The following is an 18,787-nucleotide window of genomic DNA, read 5'->3' as shown; positions in this document are numbered from 1 at the left end:
TGGAAGAAAAAAGCCCAATCTGCAATCGTGTTAACTTTTATATTGACAGTCAAGCAGCAATTAAGGCAATAGTCTCGCATAGTACAGAATCTAAATGCATGTTAGAGTAGTGTAAGCAGTCCCTGGAGAGAATCGGGACAGGGAGAAGCATACATCTATATTGGGTCCCAGAGCATATGGATGGGAATGAAAAAGCGGATGAACTAGCTAAAAAGGGCGCATCCCTTGAAGCTTGCTCCGTAGACGTCCCAATTAGACTGGGTGAAATTAAGCAATGGCGAGAGGTGCACATGATCGACCAAGCAGGAAAGGCGCGCGTTCAAGCGCGGGGCTGTAAAGTGTCGAAGATTATGTGCAGGTCTTACACCTTAAAATGAGAGGACTGTAGACTCATGACGGGTATTCTGACTGGCGTCACATGCATTTAAATTAGGCTTGGTGTATAATAGCAGATGCAGGAAGGGCGGGCTGGAGGAGGAAACGATCGAGCATGTTCTGTGCTCTTGCCCTGCGCTTGCCAGGCTAAGACTCCAGCTATTAGGAGTGATACAGCTGTCAGATCTAGAAGCAGCAAGTGGCTTAAATCCTAGAAAGCTTCTAGTATTTGCCAAGAGGACGGAGTTATTTTATAACATAGGTCCTGGTTTTTGATAGGGTTTTCCAATTTGGTCTTTAAAACAAACTTCTGGTAACACTGCGGACTTATTCAGTCTATGTGAGGTCCTCATGGGCCGGCCAGTTCAACCTAACCTAACCTAACCATACCGTGAACAAAGATGTTTACACATCAGGAAGGAATAGTAAATATTGTGCCGACGCAAAATTAAAATTTGATCCTGAGATTTTTCCGACAAAGTGAAAAAATAAGTAATAAAATTGAATCTAAAATGAGTTGGATGAAGTGCTAAGGTCACTCCTTATGGTTACTTAGGACAAGGTAAAGTATTTGGAATGTTTTTCTTACACTCTGGCAACCTTATTTAGTAATAAATTGTTGATTAATTCAACATTTTTTTTCCATCTCTATTCCTTTTTCAATCACTTGCCAACAGCTTTGCGTGACACATCTAATCAAAATAATAAAGACATTTGTGAAATTTTAAATTTTGTAAACCGTGAAATGCTTAAATATTTTTTCCAAATTTATTTTTATGTAACAAACAAAATTTGACTTAATTGTTTGAGTAGATAAATATTTGAGGGATAATAAAAATATTTTCAAAAAGTTTAGTTGAGATAAAAAACAAAAAAACTGTGAAAAATTGTGATATCAAGAAAAAGGGAAAGGAGAAATTTTTAGAAAACTTGCACGGACTCGTATATCTAATTTCGGATAAACATAAACAATTGTGAAGGCAGTGCGCTAAACATCAAAACTCAGTATGTACAAATTTACACATTTCGATAAGAAACTCTGCCGCTTCTTACGTCACAAATTCGATCTCGCCGTGGACGATTGCGATGTTTATTCAATTTGGCATTTTTGTCCTGGTGCACGTTGGCGCGCAATAAAAAACTTTTTGATAGAAAGCTCGCTGTGTCAAGCCGAATGGTTTCCCGTTATCTATTGGATTGTGTTGGCGATCAGCACTTTGGGTTCGGTAAGTTGAAGGACGAGAGAATTGTTTGGAAAATACTAAAGCCTAGAAATATTTCTTCATTCCAGTTTTATAGTCTCAGCGAGTTTACCAGCCTCTATTGGGGTGGCCGTAAACGCGTTTCAATGTGGCGTTCACGTAAATATTATGTCATTCCCTATTCAGTGCTGCGTAGATGTCGACTTGTCGGTTCGCTGGTGATGCTTAATGCTTGGTTGTTGCTTTGGTATGCCGTAATAAATGTGAGTAATTTGATTTTTTGTTTTGATTGCCGTTACTCGGATCCTCTCAGCTTGTGTTTTTTGTTAAATTGATAATTGGCTTTAAGATAATAAACTGGAGTTCTTCGCAAGATCACTTCTACGCGATATTATGTTCTCTTAAATCTAAGATTTTACTTTTGTTCCGTAATTGAGCCCGAAAAAGTCTTCTTTGAGATCAACGATAATGTCGAAATTACAGTTTCAATATGAAAAACGACTAAACTCATATACAAATAATCCAGCATGAGAAAGCGCCTATAGATATTTGCGTATAGGACTAGTGAATTGGTATTCCGCAAAAACAAAAATATAAGAGATTGTAGTGTTTAAATCCGGGCATCAACAGCTCAGACAGTCTTGTGGTGTTCAAAACTCATGCGATTCTTCCCAGAAACGCTACTGAAAGGTTCTAAAACAAACATACACACCTTGTTCAATAGCAAAGCTATACGGAAACACCACAACTAAAGTGTATTGTACTGTTTAAATTGGTCATTGGCGAGAAGTTGATTCAAAAGTTGACTTGCTCCACCTTTACATCTTTCAATGGCACAGTGATTGTTTTAGGCTAAAAACTATGAATACGTTCAACATTGTTAGTAGTATTCTCGAGCAATATAAAGGATTAAATCCGATCGTGCAATACATAGTCATTTTCATATTCAGAAAGAAATTGAATGAAAAGTTGATCAAAGTTATTTGTCCTTGAAACAAAACAAGTGCCAAATATTCGATAATTGAAATAAATAAAACTTATATCCTATAAAACCTAAACCCTGTCGAAAACGTCATGTCTCGGAAAGGTTTTAAATAACGCCCTATCTCTAAAGTTGATATTAACTGGGGCGTTTATTTAAAAAACTTCTGATTCATAACAATCTTTTAGCGAATCTTGTAGGCCGTTTCTGAAACTTATACTGAAATAGTGTGCTTCTGAAAAATATTCTCAGGTAGGACGTTTTCGAACTAAGAGCCGAAATATGATGATATTCCTTATATTAGCCGCCAAACTAAGGAAGTGCCTGGTCGTCGGGAAAAATTTTTTTATATGGTTCGGTATCAAGTAAAGTAAAAAAAAAATCGCCTTCTGACATCAATATTTATATTGACGCTGCTGTATAGTATGTTCTGCCATTTCGTTACCTTGGCGCAAACCCTCCATCTCAATTACGGCGCCCAGATCTCTCTCGAAACCCGGAATATGTAGAATGGCATACAATGCTGCTGTCGGAGTAGGTTTTAGAGCTCCCGTTATGTTAATCATTGATAGTCTGCATAACCCCTTTAGTTTTTTGGTACATGCACTTTTTTTTCTGGCTGCCCACCGAAAAGGACCCCATAGAGATTTTGGGTGCTAGGCCCCACGTGCATCCGAGCATCGTTTTGCATGCATACAGTACCGCAAAAGCTTTCTTCTCTTTTATCTCTCTCTGTTGTGACTCTTAGCTATTTTCTGCTGTATTTTTCTTGTAGGCCTACCCCTCCAAGCTTAGGCTTAGTCCAAACAGGGGCTTATATTTCCTAGAAAATACAATTATATCAGGGCTCTCTGCGTTGGCGGTTAACCCAAATCCAGTTGCTCATGCATATACATACCGAAGTGCCTGATCCATCAGAGATCTGATTGTTTTTAAGCATCTGGCGGTTATGCCTCATCTAAGTACGCCGTAAGCTTAACTGATACTCCGTCAAGCCGCCTAAGCTATTGTTTTACAACCGGCGGAAAAGCCTGGAAGTATGCAATGAGAAATCAAAAAGTATAAATGGCGCGACAGTAGAGGCTAAGAGTGAGTTTCATTTGAGCTATCAACACTGATGACATGATACGAAACTTTTATTCTCTCTCAATTCGTTTCCAGGAATGGGTCTTGAAGTTCATTCTATTGTAAACAAAAGTTCGTTCGTTTCCAAGAATGGGTCTTGAACATCGTATGGCTATAGAGTTGCCTAAACTACCAAAAAAAAACACTCCAAGAAATCCGTTCGGTTTCATTATTTTCAAAAAATCAGCAAGTAAGGTGATAAAAACTTATTAAAATTTATAAAAAAGGCAAAGTTTTGTAGAAATATTTTGTGGTAGATAAGAGAAAAAATATGAAATAATATATTTCGATTGCGTTGCTTTGCTTTGTTGCGCTGGCACCGCCATAAGATAACAATGAACGGCTAGCCCCTTTTTCACTTTGATGCGATCAAAATGTTTATTTACATACATATGTATATCCACATACAATAAAAAATGCAAAAAATTTATAAGAAATTACGAAATTAGATCACTTAGTGAAGTATCTGCGTTGTGGTCCGCAAAAGGCTGTTAATTATACATGTTGCGTTAACATATACGTATACCTACAATTTATCTCAGCTGTCAAAAGTGGAATGTTGCAACGCTCCACAAAAATCAGGCCTTTATGCATCCATTTACATCAATGCGAAGACTAAGAAGCTGACTTTCTCTCCAATCGAAAGCTGCTATCAAAACCCGTTTCGTGTGCAGCCCTTCGATGAAAGGTGTTGTCACTGATAAATTTTCCACGGGTGAAAAATAGTTATTTTTTCTTCGGATTTGTAATCCTGACAAAAATTCGAGTTTTTTGATATCCCATTTGACAATCTTGAGTAAGTTTTCAGTGAAAATTATAAATTAAACCTTTACCATGTAAAATACCCCAAAGTTATTCTGAAATGCCCAAATTTGATTTTGAGCATGATGGTATCTATGGCCAATATTATAAAAAATGCACATTTTCACGCGCTCTCAGAGAGCGAGTAGTTTCATATCATGTCATCTGTGGCTATCAATCAGTTTGGTTGTTAAGCAAGCTAGTTGCAAAGTATAAGTGTTATTGTGAAGTACTTTAATAAATGTCATTTTTCCATTATTCAATACTGGAGTTATTTATTCAACAGTTTAGTGATTCGAACTTAGCAGAAGGGCAAATAAGAGGATTTGCAAGTAAATTCGTTACAATATTTATTCGTTTAGTTGGCATTTCAACTTGTCAAATACCATTTAAATTACGCCACAACAAAATGCAAATTTTGTCATCAAGTGCAAGTCAAAAATTTGGTGAAGCTTCAGGCGCTGGTCCATCATAACGTAGTAAGGGTATGGCACATTCCAACTGACGAATTCATTGCAGCATTTTTTGAGTTTAAGTTGAAAGCAGTAATGCGAAATATTTTAGCGTATCACTTTGATTTATAATGTGCAAAATGAAAGTTGTGAACAAGTACTGAAAAAGGAGGAACATGGTCTTAGCTAAAGCATGAAATATGCCATACTACTTATGCTAAAATGGGAGTACCAAGGGAGGTCAAGCCTTCCTTCATCTGTCTCTTTCAACTCAGTGGACGAGACCATTTCGCCTGCTTCCAAACTGCAGTGTCGACTGAAATACTTTCTTTGCCGGAGCGTATCCGTCTATTCGCATAATATGACCTAGCGAGCGAAACCTTTGGGGTTTTTCGCTGCACCATCGTCATATCTGCGTAAAGCTATTACAGCTCATCATCCAATAGTCATCTGATCTTCTCTTGACACCGTCCATTGTTCCGAGCCATACATCACTAGTAGAACGTAATTTTTTCGTTGAGATAGGAGTTTACTTTTCAATTGCCTACTCAATCAAAAAAAGTATTGGCAAGAGTTATGCTCAGTTTTATTTTGCTGTTAATGTTGCTTCCCAAATAGACAAATTACTTCACAGTCTTGAATTTATATCGGTCACCGGTTGCGTGGCTTCCAAAACGCGAATACCCTCAGTCTTTGTAGGATGACAGTAGGTACTTCGTCTTGTTCTCATTTACCACAAAACTCCATTTTTTGTTCGAGAGGTCTTTCCCAATCCTTACGTAGCTCGAAGTCATTTGGTAGAGCCTTATTAACTTTGCAGGGAACTTATATCCAGCCATAGGACCATACAAGCAGCTACTTTTGGCGCTCTCAAATACTGCTTTGAAGTCGACAAAAAGATAGCGAGTGATATATCTCTTACCGTGAGTCTGCATCGGGAAAATTTGGTTGATAGTAATTTTACCAGGTCTGACAGACCCGAGTCACATTCCGTACTTCTATTTAATTTCTCAACTCAAAAATATGGACGTAAGCCGCTGCTGGTCAGAATTATTCTTCTAACAGTTTCAAAGTCAGTGGGGAAGTATCAATTCAGTCCCAGTCCCAGTACTAGACCCAGTTCCAGGCCCAGTCCCAGTACTAGCACAAGTCCAAGTCCCAATCCCATTCCAAGTCACACTAGACTACTCGAGCCGTTCTTCAAGATTGCGGGACGTGGTTAAGTTTTACATAACTCTCAAAGATTATTCTTAGCCATTATGTAATCGTTCTACCGGCCATCTGCAGCATAGCAGGGAATATCCCGTCTGGGCCCGGCGATTTGAACATAGCCAACGTTTTTATTGCCAATTAAATTTTGATATTTGTCATCCTGGTACCTCTCGCTCCATATTAGGACTGTAGACGTGGTTACATTACTCTTTCGAATCATCTCCTGATGGGAAGTGTGTGTTAAGTAGTGCCTCAAGGGACTCTTCACTACTGTGTGAACATTCCCCGTCATCCTTTAGATAGGACTTTCCTCAGTCTCACCGTTTCGCTGGAGCATTCTATGTCGGCACAAAAATTGTTCCATGAAACTCGCTTTGACCTGCTGATTTCACGTCTATGACCTTTAACTATGGTGGCTTTCCTTTCCACTTCTTCCTTCTCAGAGGACAAGCTCTGTTGTACGCAATTGTCAGGGCCTTTGATAAACCTAAAGTTTTCGCCTTCTCTACCCCCTTTAGGGGGATTCTGAATGATGGCCTGTCAAGAACTCTCCATTCATATCCCGATATAACCTGTTCAGAGCTCAATGTGATATCAAGTACACTACTTGACGTAGGACCAGCATATGTAGGCACGTTACCCCTGTTAACCACCTCTAGACTACTCTGTAGTATGTAACAAAAAAGGGATTCACCCCTACCGTTAATATCATCCCCTCCCTTTACGCTGTAATGCGCATTCGCATCCGCGCCTATGACAAGCTGTCCTCTGCACCCTTCTTGATCCGCCAGCCTTTTAAACTCTTCTGGTTGGGCTTCTACGTTATGGGCATTGTAGCAGGACGTTTGTATAAGGAACGGTTCTTTTCCCCCTCTATTGCTACCATTGCTAGGTCTTCTATGCTGAAGTTAGATAGAATAAACAAGTATATGTGTTTTCTAACCAAGACTGCAGCTCTTACCCTGCTGTTCGTCGTTGTGTAATAAACGCTAAATCCGCGAGCGTTGAGTCCAGAAGCCTTTCCTCCAGATGAGACCCATGGCTCCCATATCACCGCCACATCTGTAAGACCCGCAACGCTATTGAACTGTTTGTTTCTCTCCAAATTCTCCTCCGCTGCACTCACGCACTCTTCGCTCTTTACGGGGTCTGTAGGTATGTTTCTCCCTCTTCTCGAAGCGTCTATGCTAGACTCGCAGCATTATTGAGCTTTTTGCCCAATTCTAACACCTCTGCCTGTCGGTTGACACCAGCCCATTGGGGTTGCAATCTAATAGTGCCACAGTAAAGGCCTGCTTCGCAACTTTGCAACTTTATTCATCTTCTTCTCCGCGAAAACCGGAGTCTCATCGTTAGCTCCCTTTAGTATCACCGAATAAGCTGGAGTCTGGTTATTACCTACATTTAGCTTATTAGCATTTACGTTTTTATTTCCTATACTACAGCCTTTATGGCCTTCTAGAACTTCTCTCTTCTCTCCGCTTTGCAGAATTAGGGAATAGGGCGTTTGCCCTCCGCCTACGACCTTTTAAAAGCAGACTTATCAGGTTCAGGCGATCGCTGCTTCTTGCCTCTCGGGGCACTTTTTCTCTGGCCCATACCAAGCGATTGCTCTCGTCCCAATCATTACTGACAGCGATTTCTTCTTTCCGGGCTAGTGACGCAATTGCTTTTTACTTCTCATCTTTACTTACTTTAGAAGTTTTCGAGTTCATCTTGGTTGTACGACCACTTGTCCACCAAGGCGGGCCCAGCTAATGCTAAAAGTGGGGATAAAAACCGTCCGTTACAACAGTGCTGTGGTAAGGTTATCATTACTTCCCGAAGCGGTCCGGTATGGGGAAGGCTCCGTTCCGAAAGTACCCCCTGGGCAGTGCGTAGCATCCTTGATTAGGAGGTTGGAGAGGTGTCAATTTTACCTTGTTCAATATTTTAAAAACCGATAAGTATTTCAATGAGTTTTAGGAGAAGAGTATTAATTTTCTGTCAACTCATAATCGGTGAAAGGCCAATAAATTTATGAGTTGGTTGAAGTCAGTTAAGAAAGTAACAACTTTATTTAGCACACATTCATTTAATATAACCAAAACTTTTTATTAAATCGCATTCATCAACATTTCTTTGTAGAAAAAATATCGTCGTTTCGACTGCTGAATGGAATTTCAAGCTAACTCAGCCACCATTTCGAAAATGCGTTACATCTACATAAATTAAAAATATTTTGACGTGAGCTGGGGCATTTATACAAAAAATTCTGTAATGGGGCTTTCAGCCGAGATAGGGCGATGTTCCACGCAGCAGTCAGATATGTGTTTTTAATTCACGAAGTATTTTGATTGTAGCAGTTCAATTTACAATAAAAAATTATAATTAATTTCCTAATGGAAAATAAAAACAAACACATTTTTTTATACTATTTATTTAGAAGTATTGCATAATTTTATGACAGCATTTGATTTATAACAACACTTGTGAACATCGCGTTTCTTTTTCTATATATAATCGAGCAGGACTTCCAACAGATAAATTTGTATATACCATTCTCGAATACATGTAAAAACTTCCTGCCACAGCACAAAGAGCTCCGTCCATAACGTTCGGTGCTCCAGAATCTACATTAATTGTTACAGGATATCCAGAAATCTCTATTCTTCTAACTATTCCTTTGTCGTCATAGACACCGCGAATAAAACAGTCCATTTCTCCTATAGTTTCGCGAGCAGAACGCATATTATCACCTTGTCCATTTAGTGCACCAAATCCACTAACTTGCATTTCCATGCCCGTATCTAATTTAGTTTTGCAAAGTTTTATTGTTCCTACTGTAGGTGTTTTGTCAAAGGGGGTTTTCACTTTAATGATACCTATATCCATATAGTCGCTTGCCGTGACTGGTTTATGAAGAACATAAGCCACTTCGCGAACTTGCCCCGTTTGAGATATACTATTTACACCAGCTTCAACTGTGATCCTTTTCGCTTTTGTTCTCCTCACGCATTGTAAAGCTTTAACCACGTATTCCAAAGTAATTAACGATCCAACGCAAACATATATTTTGTCTTGATATATTGCCACCACATATGTATTCGTAGAATTGCTAGAGCTGCCAGCGCGAAATTACGCATTCGTGTAGGTGAAAGGGAAGCTAAGCGCGACCAACAGAAACCTGAAAAATGTTCTTAAACTCATTTCAAATTATAATTTTTTGGGACGCTTGTTAAATATTGAGTAAATGAAGATAAGTTTTGTGGGCGCTATTTATACATTAGTGGATTGTGTGAATAAAAAATAAGTAGAAACATCGGGATTTGAGGAAATGGGCACAAAGAAAACATTTGGCTGTTTTGAAAACAACATGCTCTTGTGATTATTTTAGATATTTGCACAATTTAATTGTGCTATTGAATTGAGAAAGGCAATGTGATTTGTGTATAATGTTTGTATTTTTAATGAACAAACACACAAAAGTCAAAAGGTACACTAATTAGTTTTATCTGTGTGTATTTTTAATGGACAAACACAGAAAAGTACACTGAAAGAAATGGTACTAGTAAAATCAACAAATCGGTTCTGTTGTTCTTGTCTTAACGGAGATTCGGTGAAATTGGTCGAATTACGGTTAATTCGACAGAGTTCTTTGTCAAACGAACAAATTAGTTCAGTTATTTCAACAGAATAGAAATTGTTGCTCTTAAGTTAAAAAATTCTGTAAAATTGGCAGATTCCTAGACAATCTAACTGATTTTTCTGTTGACACAACTGATCTCACTGGTCATTTCAACAGCGATCAACAGTCAATACATGAACAAATTTCAGAGAGAATTTTACGCTCACTGCGCTCTCCACTTCGTACTTATGACGATGGTGCCACTTGTTTAAAAAAAATACCAAAATAAGAAAACCACCAAATCGAAAAAATACACAAAATGGGAAAACAACAAAAAACTAGTTTTTCAGTTATCAATACAAAACGAAAACCATTTTTTGAATTTACTGTGCAAAAAATTATGAGATACCGGGACACCAATTTATCGGGTACAATTTTGCAACTTCTCCTCCAAGCGAAATGGAAAATTGCGCCCTCTTGTTGCAAAAGTTTTGTTTGTACGAACAGGACTTTTCCAAAGTTAGAAACATTTTGTTCAAGTTTTTACGAATTTTCGCTCACGCGAATTTAATAAGATAATAAAAAAACATCCTTTTTTAATATTGATGTTTCCGACAACATAAAGGTTTGAGTTGTTTTGGAATCGTTTCAACTTAAAGTGTTACGAAAATTAAACTTGCCGAATTATATGTAAAATTACTCCAGTGGTGAATTACCTTCCAGCGATTTGATTTTTTACTTTTTCATAAATTACAAGTTCTCTATTTAAAATGTTATGTTCAAGTTTTGTTCGAAACAATCAAGTGCGGCAACTCTACATGCGAGAGAAGAAATTGAGAATGAGCTAAGCTGCAACGGAAACAATTGAGAATCAGTTTTGTGACCACTATTTTCATTTCTATTTGCAAAGCGAAGTTCAAAACTATAAAATAAATAAATTATAAAATATAAAATTTGGTGAAAGTGCGTTTAATAAAACAAAATAATGAAGTATATAATGTTTAATGTGTGCCAGCATATTTGATGTAAGCACAATTGACATTTGGTTAGTAAGTTCCACCGTGGTGTGATGGTAGCGTGCTCCGCCTGCCACACCGTATGCCCTGGGTTCGCACCCCAGGCAAAGCAACATCAAAATTTCAGAAATAAGGTTTTTCAATTAGAAGAAAATTTTTCTAAGCGGAGTCGCCCCTCGGCAGTGTTTGGCAAGCGTTCCGAATATATTTCTGCAATGAAAAGCTCTCAGCGAAAATTTTGTAGGTCCCGTCCTGCCAATTTGTAGGGAAAATCAAGAGGAGCACGACGCAAATTGGAAGAGAAGCTCGGCCTTAGATCTCTTCGGTGGTTATCGCGCCTTACATTTATTTATTTATGTGGCAAGGTACTTTCGTACAAAGCTGTCGCAACAATTTTTTTGTTCATTTGACTACTAAAACGGTCAATTACGAATAAACGATTTGTGCGCAGTTGGTTCAACATCTTGTTGCGATGGATAAGAATTAACAGAAATTTCGGTTGAATTAACCAATATTTCGGTTGATTTTACCAGTCTTTTTTTTCAGTGTATTATTGCGTCAAAAATCTAGACGGTTTTGTGAGCGCTATTTATACGTTAGTGGATTGTGTAAATAAAAATTAAGTAGATACATTTAGATTTCAGGAAATGGGCACAAAGAAAACGTTTAGCTGTTTTCAAAAGAAAATATCCATGTGATTTGTTTATATATTTGCACAGTTTAATTGTGCTATTGAATTGAGAAAGGCTATGTGATATGTGTACAATGTTTGTTTTTTTAATGAACAAACACAGAAAAGTATTATCGCGTCAAAAATCTAGACGGTTTTGTGGGCGCTATTTATACAATAATGGATTGTATAAATAAAAAATAAGTAGAAACTTCAAGATTCCAGGAAATGGGCACAAAGAACACTTTTGGCTGTTTTGAAAACAACATTTCCATGTGATTTGTTTATATATTTGCACAATTTAATTGTGCTATTGAATTGAGAAAGACTATGTCATAGTGCAAACAAGAATAAAACGGTGAAGTGGTTTCGGAGTCCATAAGCTGTATACATATCTTTTTATACTCAGTTGAGCAGAGCTCACAGAGTATATTAAGTTTGATTGGATAACGGTTGGTTGTACATATATAAAGGAATCGAGATAGATATAGACTTCCATATATCAAAATAATCAGGATCGAAAAAAAATTTGATTGAGCCATGTCCGTCCGTCCGCCCGTCCGTCCGTTAACACGATAACTTGAGTAAATTTTGAGGTATCTTGATGAAATTTGGTATGCAGGTTCCTGAGGACTCATCTCAGATCGCTTTTTAAAATGAACGATATCGGGCTATAACCACGCCCACTTTTTCGATATCGAAAATTTCGAAAAACCGAAAAAGTGCGATAATTCATTACCAAAGACAGATAAAGTTACGAAACTTGGTAGATGAGTTGAATTTATGACGCAGAATAGAAAACTAGTAAAATTTTGGACAATGGGCATGGCCGCCCACTTTTAAAAGAAGGTAATTTAGAAGTTTTGCAAGCTGTAATTTATCAGTCGTTGAAGATATCATGATGAAATATGGCAGGGACGTTACTCCTATTACTATATGTACGCCTAATAAAAATTAGCAAAATCGGAGAAGGAACACGCCCACTTTTAAAAAAAAATTTTTTTTAAAGTAAAATTTTAACAAAAAATTTAATATCTTCACAGTATATAAGTAAATTATGTCAACATTCAACTCCAGTAATGATGTGGTGCAACAAAATACAAAACTAAAAGAAGATTTCAAAATGGGCGTGGCTCCGCCCTTTTTCATTTAATTTGTCTATGATACTTTTAACGCCATAAGTCGAACAAAAATTAACCAATCCTTTTGAAATTTGGTAGGGGAATAGATTTTATGATGTTAACTGTTTTCTGTGAAAACGGGCGAAATCGGTTGATGCCACGCCCAGTTTTTATACACAGTCGTTCGTCTGTCCTTCAGCATGGCCGTTAACACGATAACTTGAGCAAAAATCGACATATCTTTAATGAACTTAGTTCACGTACTTACTTGAACTCACTTTATCATGGTATGAAAAATGAACGAAATCCAACAATGACCACGCCCACTTTTTCGATATCGAAAATTACGAAAAATTAAAAAAATGCCATAATTTATACCAAATACGAAAAAAGGGATGAAACATAGTGAGGTAATTGGATTGGTTTATTGACGCGAAATATAACTTAAAAAAAAACTTTATAAAATGGTTGTGACACCTACCATATTAAGGAGAAGAAAATGAAAAAGTTCTGCAGGGCGAAATAAAAAAACCCTTAAAATCGTGGCAGGTATTACATATATAAATAAATTAGCGGTATCCAACAGATGATATTCTGGGTCACCCTGGTCCATTTTGGTCGATATCTGGAAAACGCCTTCACATATACAACTACCACCACTCCCTTTTAAAACTCTCATTAATACCTTTAATTTGATACCCATATCGTACAAACACATTCTAGAGTCACCCCTGGTCCACCTTTATGGCGATATTTCGAAACGGCGTCCACCTATAGAACTAAGGCCCACTCCCTTTTAAAATACTCATTAACACCATTCGTTTGATACCCATATTGTACAAACAAATTCCAGAGTCAACCCTGATCCACCTTTATGGCGATATCCCTAAATGGCGTCCACCTATAGAACTATGGCCCACTCCCTCATAAAATGCTCTTTAATGTCTTTCATTTGATACACATGTCATACAAACACATTGCACGGTTTCCCTCGGTTCATTTTCCTACATGATTATTTTCCCTTATGTTGTCACCATAGCTCTCAACTGAGTATGTAATGTTCGGTTACACCCGAACTTAACCTTCCTTACTTGTTATATATAGATTGATTGGAGAGCCTAAATTTATTTCAAATCTAACGCATGGTACTGTTTAAAACATTGTAAATTTTCTTCGAAGTGTTACTGTTGGACAAAAACTTTAAATATTGATGTTACGACCTGGTAAACCGGTAGTGGCAATATGAATCTCTTTTTTACATATTTTCTTAACACCAGATTAATTGAAATTGCAATTTCTTTGACAATTCTTCCTTAACGCTTTTTTGTCGCATTTTTATCAAAATTTTCTTTTATTTCACATACGCAATAACCTTTTCGTCTCAGCGCATTCATATCCTACATTTATGACTTTCATATCCGCTTTCATGTCACCCATTCATGTATTCATATTCCACATTGCCAAGCTACGATTATCCGTCCACCCTCGCCCTCCATATCCTGTAATAAATATTTTCAAATCTCGTTTCTTTTGCTTTTCACGTTTCTATTTAATCACTTTACATTCTACCTTCATAAATTTTTGTTCTTATTTCTTTCCCTTTTGGTTTTTGTTTCTTTACAGGTTTCACCCGGTCACATGACACCATGGCTCACCATCAATATGTTTGTATTGAGCTTTGAACTGATCGCTTGGTTGGTTGAAGTGCTGGTTGGCGCTACCAAATTAGATCTGCATACACTGTTCACATTTACGCTGCCAGTGGCTAACTATTTGTTTGTACGTTGTGTACGAAATGTTTTTCAAAGTGCCATCGAAACGAATGACGTTGATGATTTGCGGCTATGGAAGCGTGGCTTTAAGTAAGCTGATGATATGTGTGGTGGGGGTCGAATATGTGTGTGCGTGTTTTATTTGCGACTGCTCTAAATATGTGTGAGTTTTTCATGTGGTAGTTTTCATCCTTATTTGCATGTATTTGTGAAATATGTTTAATGTCCCTGGTGTATGTCTAATATGTGGTGCATGTTTGATTGGTTTTAAGTTTTAAAATTATATTGAAATTTGTGAGGTATGAGAAGAGGGATTGTAAATGTGGCTCCATTGTAATATACACAAGTGCATGTATCAAAACCATGAATTTATCTACTTTTTTTTGCTCAAAGGAAATGAAAAGTAACACTAACAGCTTGGGAAGAATCGGCACTGAGATAACCATACATCTATATTGGGTCCCAGGGCGCATGCGAATAGATGTGATTGAGAAAAGGATGAACTAGCTAAAATGGCGAATCCCTCGAAATTTGCTACGTAGACGTTCCAATTAGATTGGGCAAAATTAAGAGAAGGCGAGAGGGGCGCATGATCGACCAAGCGGGAAAGGCGTGGTTGCAAGCGCGAGGCTGCAAAGTGTCGAATATTAGGTTTTATGTTTATGTCTACAACCTTAGACCAACAAAGTTGCTTCTATCTTAAAAGAGAGGACTGTAGAGTCATGACGGGTATTATGACTGGACACTGCCTTCTGGGGTCACATGCCTTTAAATTAGGCTTGGTCAGTGATAGCAGATGTAAGAAGTGCGGGTTGGGGGATGAAACGATCGAACAAGTTTTGTGTTTATGCCCTGCGCTTGTCAGGCGATGACTCCAGCTGTTAAAAGTGATACAGTTGTCAGATCCGGAAGCAGTAAGTGGTATGGGTCATATAAAGCTTCTAGCATTTGTCAAGAGAACGTATTTATTTTACAACATATTTCCTGGTTTTTGATAGGGTTTTTCAATATGGTCGTTAAAAAAACTTCTGGTAATACTATGAGCTCATTCAGTTTATGTTAGTCCTTCATAGGCCAGTTTAACCTCACCTAACCTTACTCTTTTATACTAACTTATAACAAAATAAATGTTTCGTTCATGCAGCAGTACCCGTGTTTTCCGGCGGTACGGATATGTTTGCGTATAATTGATTGATTTTCCAAAAACAGTGTTCTACGCATCGTTGAAGTTAAGAACATATCTATTTATAATTCTACGTCTGTTTTATGCTTACTACTATTGTTTCTATTCCTTATTTTTTCAGTTTCCGATCCCCATGTTGTTCACACTCCGCTCTCTTTTACATTTGACATTATTAGTCTTGTTCCCATTGCTAATTCCCATGATCCAATAAACAGATCCCGCATTAAAAAATGAGAGAGCACAAAAATCATAGTTGGCTGGGAAATAAATCTTCTCGGCGTGACGTCACGCTTTTGACAACATGTTTCATTGCTGACGCAGTGTTCAGACTTTATTCCATTCGGAGTATTTTGCTCCGCTCTTACCTCCTACTAGTAATGAGTATTATTACCTAATATCTTTTGGTTGAAGTTTTCATAGCATACGTATGAAAAGCTGATTGTTGACAAGTGGCGACTAGATGAAATGACGCGAATTCATTGTTCGTGTCTTAAGACATGTTTGTTCACATTTGACTCACAGTTTTTATACTTTTCTCGTACGGAATGAGAATAGAAGGAGTAAAATATTTTATATAAAAATGAAGTAAGTTGAGTCAGTGAGGTCAGCTAACCCTGGTTTGCGATAACAGTCCCCAATTGGGAGCACCAAGGGAGGTCAAAACTTCTTTCAACTATTTCTCCCAACTCAGTGAAGGTCTTCTCTTTCCTCTGGTTACAAATTGCCGGAAAGTATACGTTCATCCGCATAACATGCGCATACGCTTCGCTAGGGAAGCCTTTGGATTTTCAATCGCTGCTCTGTCGTCATTTCGGCGTAAAGCTCATATAGCTCATCATTATACCGCCTTCGATACTCACCGTCGAAATCACGGATAGGACTATAGATCTTCCGGAGAACTTTTCTCTCGAATACTCCAAGAGCCATCTCATCTTCTCTCGACACCTTCCATGATGAGTGATTTGTAGAACGAGAATTTTGTTCGTCGAGAGAAAACTTTACGTTTCAATTGCTTAAAGAAGCACTGATTTCTAGCCCGACATTGTTTTTGCTTTTAATGATACTTCCCAATGGCGGAGCGTGTTTTTGATCATCGACGATCGGGGTATCGGGCTCGTCTTCGCTCGCACTCTGTACGTCAGTTACCAGGTCGCCGTTATCGTGCCTACAGGAATCTGCCCCGGTGTTGAAACCTTCTGTCATTAAAGTAGCATGAAGTATGTATGGTAAACCGAAAACAATAATAAAAATATTTTTTCCCGATAAATATCCGGGGAGATAGAGCCCAATTTTCTTCTGCTCCTAATGGGAGCATTAATTGGTCATCCTACACGTTCTACGCCGACTCCGTGTGCATTTGATAAGACAGATAACTTTTTTGCTGAGAAAAATTTCATGTCAAAAACACAATCGAAAGGGTTGCCAAACCACCAAATCAATTTGATGTTGATTGTTCGCCCGCTTTCAAATAGGAAGAAAAAATACACTCCGAAAATTGAATTTTTTCTCCGGCGTAGCCGTTTATACTTTTATATACTCCGAACACTGGTACCTATATATAAGGGAAATGTAAAAAATCGAAAAACTTCAAAAGCGCTACGTCATCAAACTTTTTTTTCAAATTCGATTACAAATACAACAATTCCGGAATGCCAGATTTTGGCTCATTTGTTTATGGCAAATTCCTACAGGTGAAGATTGTTTTATTCCTCCATTGCCATACCTACCTGTCAAATAAGGCTGAATGTCCATGGAATGAGAGAAAGGTTTGTTTGTTTGCTCGCGGGAAACAAACTGAACAGCCGTGAACTGCCCATTTGTGTTTCAAAGCTACTTTAATTGTGCATAGGAATCAGACTTAATATTCGTTTATAAAATCTAGCGAATAGAGAAAATATAAGCAGCCAGTTAGCAAAAATTTAAAATATATAAATAATGCAATATATCCAGCCGTTTCCAAAAATGCTTGAAAAATAACATTGGGCAATTTATTAAGTAATCGAACAGCGCTTAAATAGGTAACCGAGCCTTTTGCTATTGTGAAGGTTTTTTCAAACATTCGTGACTTGTATGAATTCGCAATGCTTGTTCCTAAACCTTTTTCCTATTCCTTTCAAATTTGATATATAACAAAATTTAAGTTTAAAAAAAATTTACTCACAACCACTTTATCACCAACTTTTGTTCAAATTTTTTAAGGGCCATTAAGTACGACTTCCGGGTGTGGCAACAAAAGCAGCCGAAACAAAAAGAAATGAAACCAAAATTTTAGTGTACTTGTTTTTAATTTTTAAATCCTTCTAACCACATACCGAGCACACCCAGTTTAAAAGTTTTCTGCATTGCACATTATTAAGGTTTTGCAGTTTTTATTTGCGTCTCTGCCCTCTACGTCTACAATGAAATTCTCGCCTCTTAACACCAATAAAAAAGTTTAATAAAACCATTTGGTAGCAAAAAGGGCAAGTGTGTTTGTAATAATGCTTAAGCTTACTTACATATATATTTTTAATTGCTACAACAAATTGTAAACATATTTGCAGTTTTTAGTAGAACAACTCTCAACTGGGTCGAGAACTAAGTTGCCACCAATTGACTTTAATGTAGGTAAGTATGTTTTTGGAATCTTGTTTACATGCTTTCTGCAAAATAATTTTTAACCTTTTTATGTGCGCATAATCTTAGATAAATTTAAACTAATGCTAACGTAGTTTAGTCAACTTTATTCCCAAATCGGTTGTGATATACAAAACTTCCCAGTATTTACTCGGGGGTTGTTTTGTGTTACTTGTTAAATGTTTTTATGTTGAATAGTCAGAAACGATGATGGGAGATACTAAAGCAGGAGACAATCAACTTCGTCGAAGCGATAATAATCGATATTGTCAGAAACAAATACCTGAAGGTTCTGTATTGATATAAATAGTTCAGTCTCATACCAATTCGTAAAAGAATCTGTGCGAAGGAAGCTTTTCGAATGCCTTTTTTCGAATTCGGGAGCCCTACCCATTACAAGGACACTAGCTGGATCAAGTTGCTTAAAGGTGGACACTGTCTACACCATAATGAGATTAGATATCGTGGGTCTTCGTAATAACAATTTGCCTGAAAGCGCAAGTCCATATTTTCTTTATGCATGAGGCAACTGAGCAAATTCTTAACATGATTAAGGTAAATAGACCAATTTTTCACCACATTGGATTAGTGGAGAATGCAAATTGTCTCTCTCAGCAGTAATTCCAATCCTAGTCGAAAGAAGTCTTCACACG

At 37.5% G+C, this 18,787-nt stretch overlaps 2 protein-coding genes across 3 annotated transcripts in view; one reads left to right on the top strand and one right to left on the bottom strand.

The window, feature by feature from the left end:
- The window catches only part of LOC137253891 (uncharacterized), a 239,083-nt gene that overhangs the window by 29,752 nt on the left and 190,544 nt on the right, over positions 1 to 18,787 (bottom strand). The gene's annotated exons all lie outside the window — the stretch shown is intronic.
- LOC137253895 (uncharacterized) lies at positions 1,108 to 14,429 on the top strand. Its single transcript, XM_067791497.1, has 3 exons — positions 1,108 to 1,601; positions 1,667 to 1,840; positions 14,187 to 14,429. Exons 1-3 carry the CDS (start codon positions 1,383 to 1,385, stop codon positions 14,427 to 14,429), a joined length of 636 nt encoding a protein of 211 aa, XP_067647598.1. The 5' UTR covers positions 1,108 to 1,382.

The sequence above is a fragment of the Eurosta solidaginis genome, chromosome 5, assembly GCF_040869045.1.
Source record: "Eurosta solidaginis isolate ZX-2024a chromosome 5, ASM4086904v1, whole genome shotgun sequence".
NCBI classification, from domain to species: Eukaryota; Metazoa; Arthropoda; class Insecta; order Diptera; family Tephritidae; genus Eurosta; species Eurosta solidaginis.
This window is presented reverse-complemented; position numbering and strand designations above follow the sequence as displayed.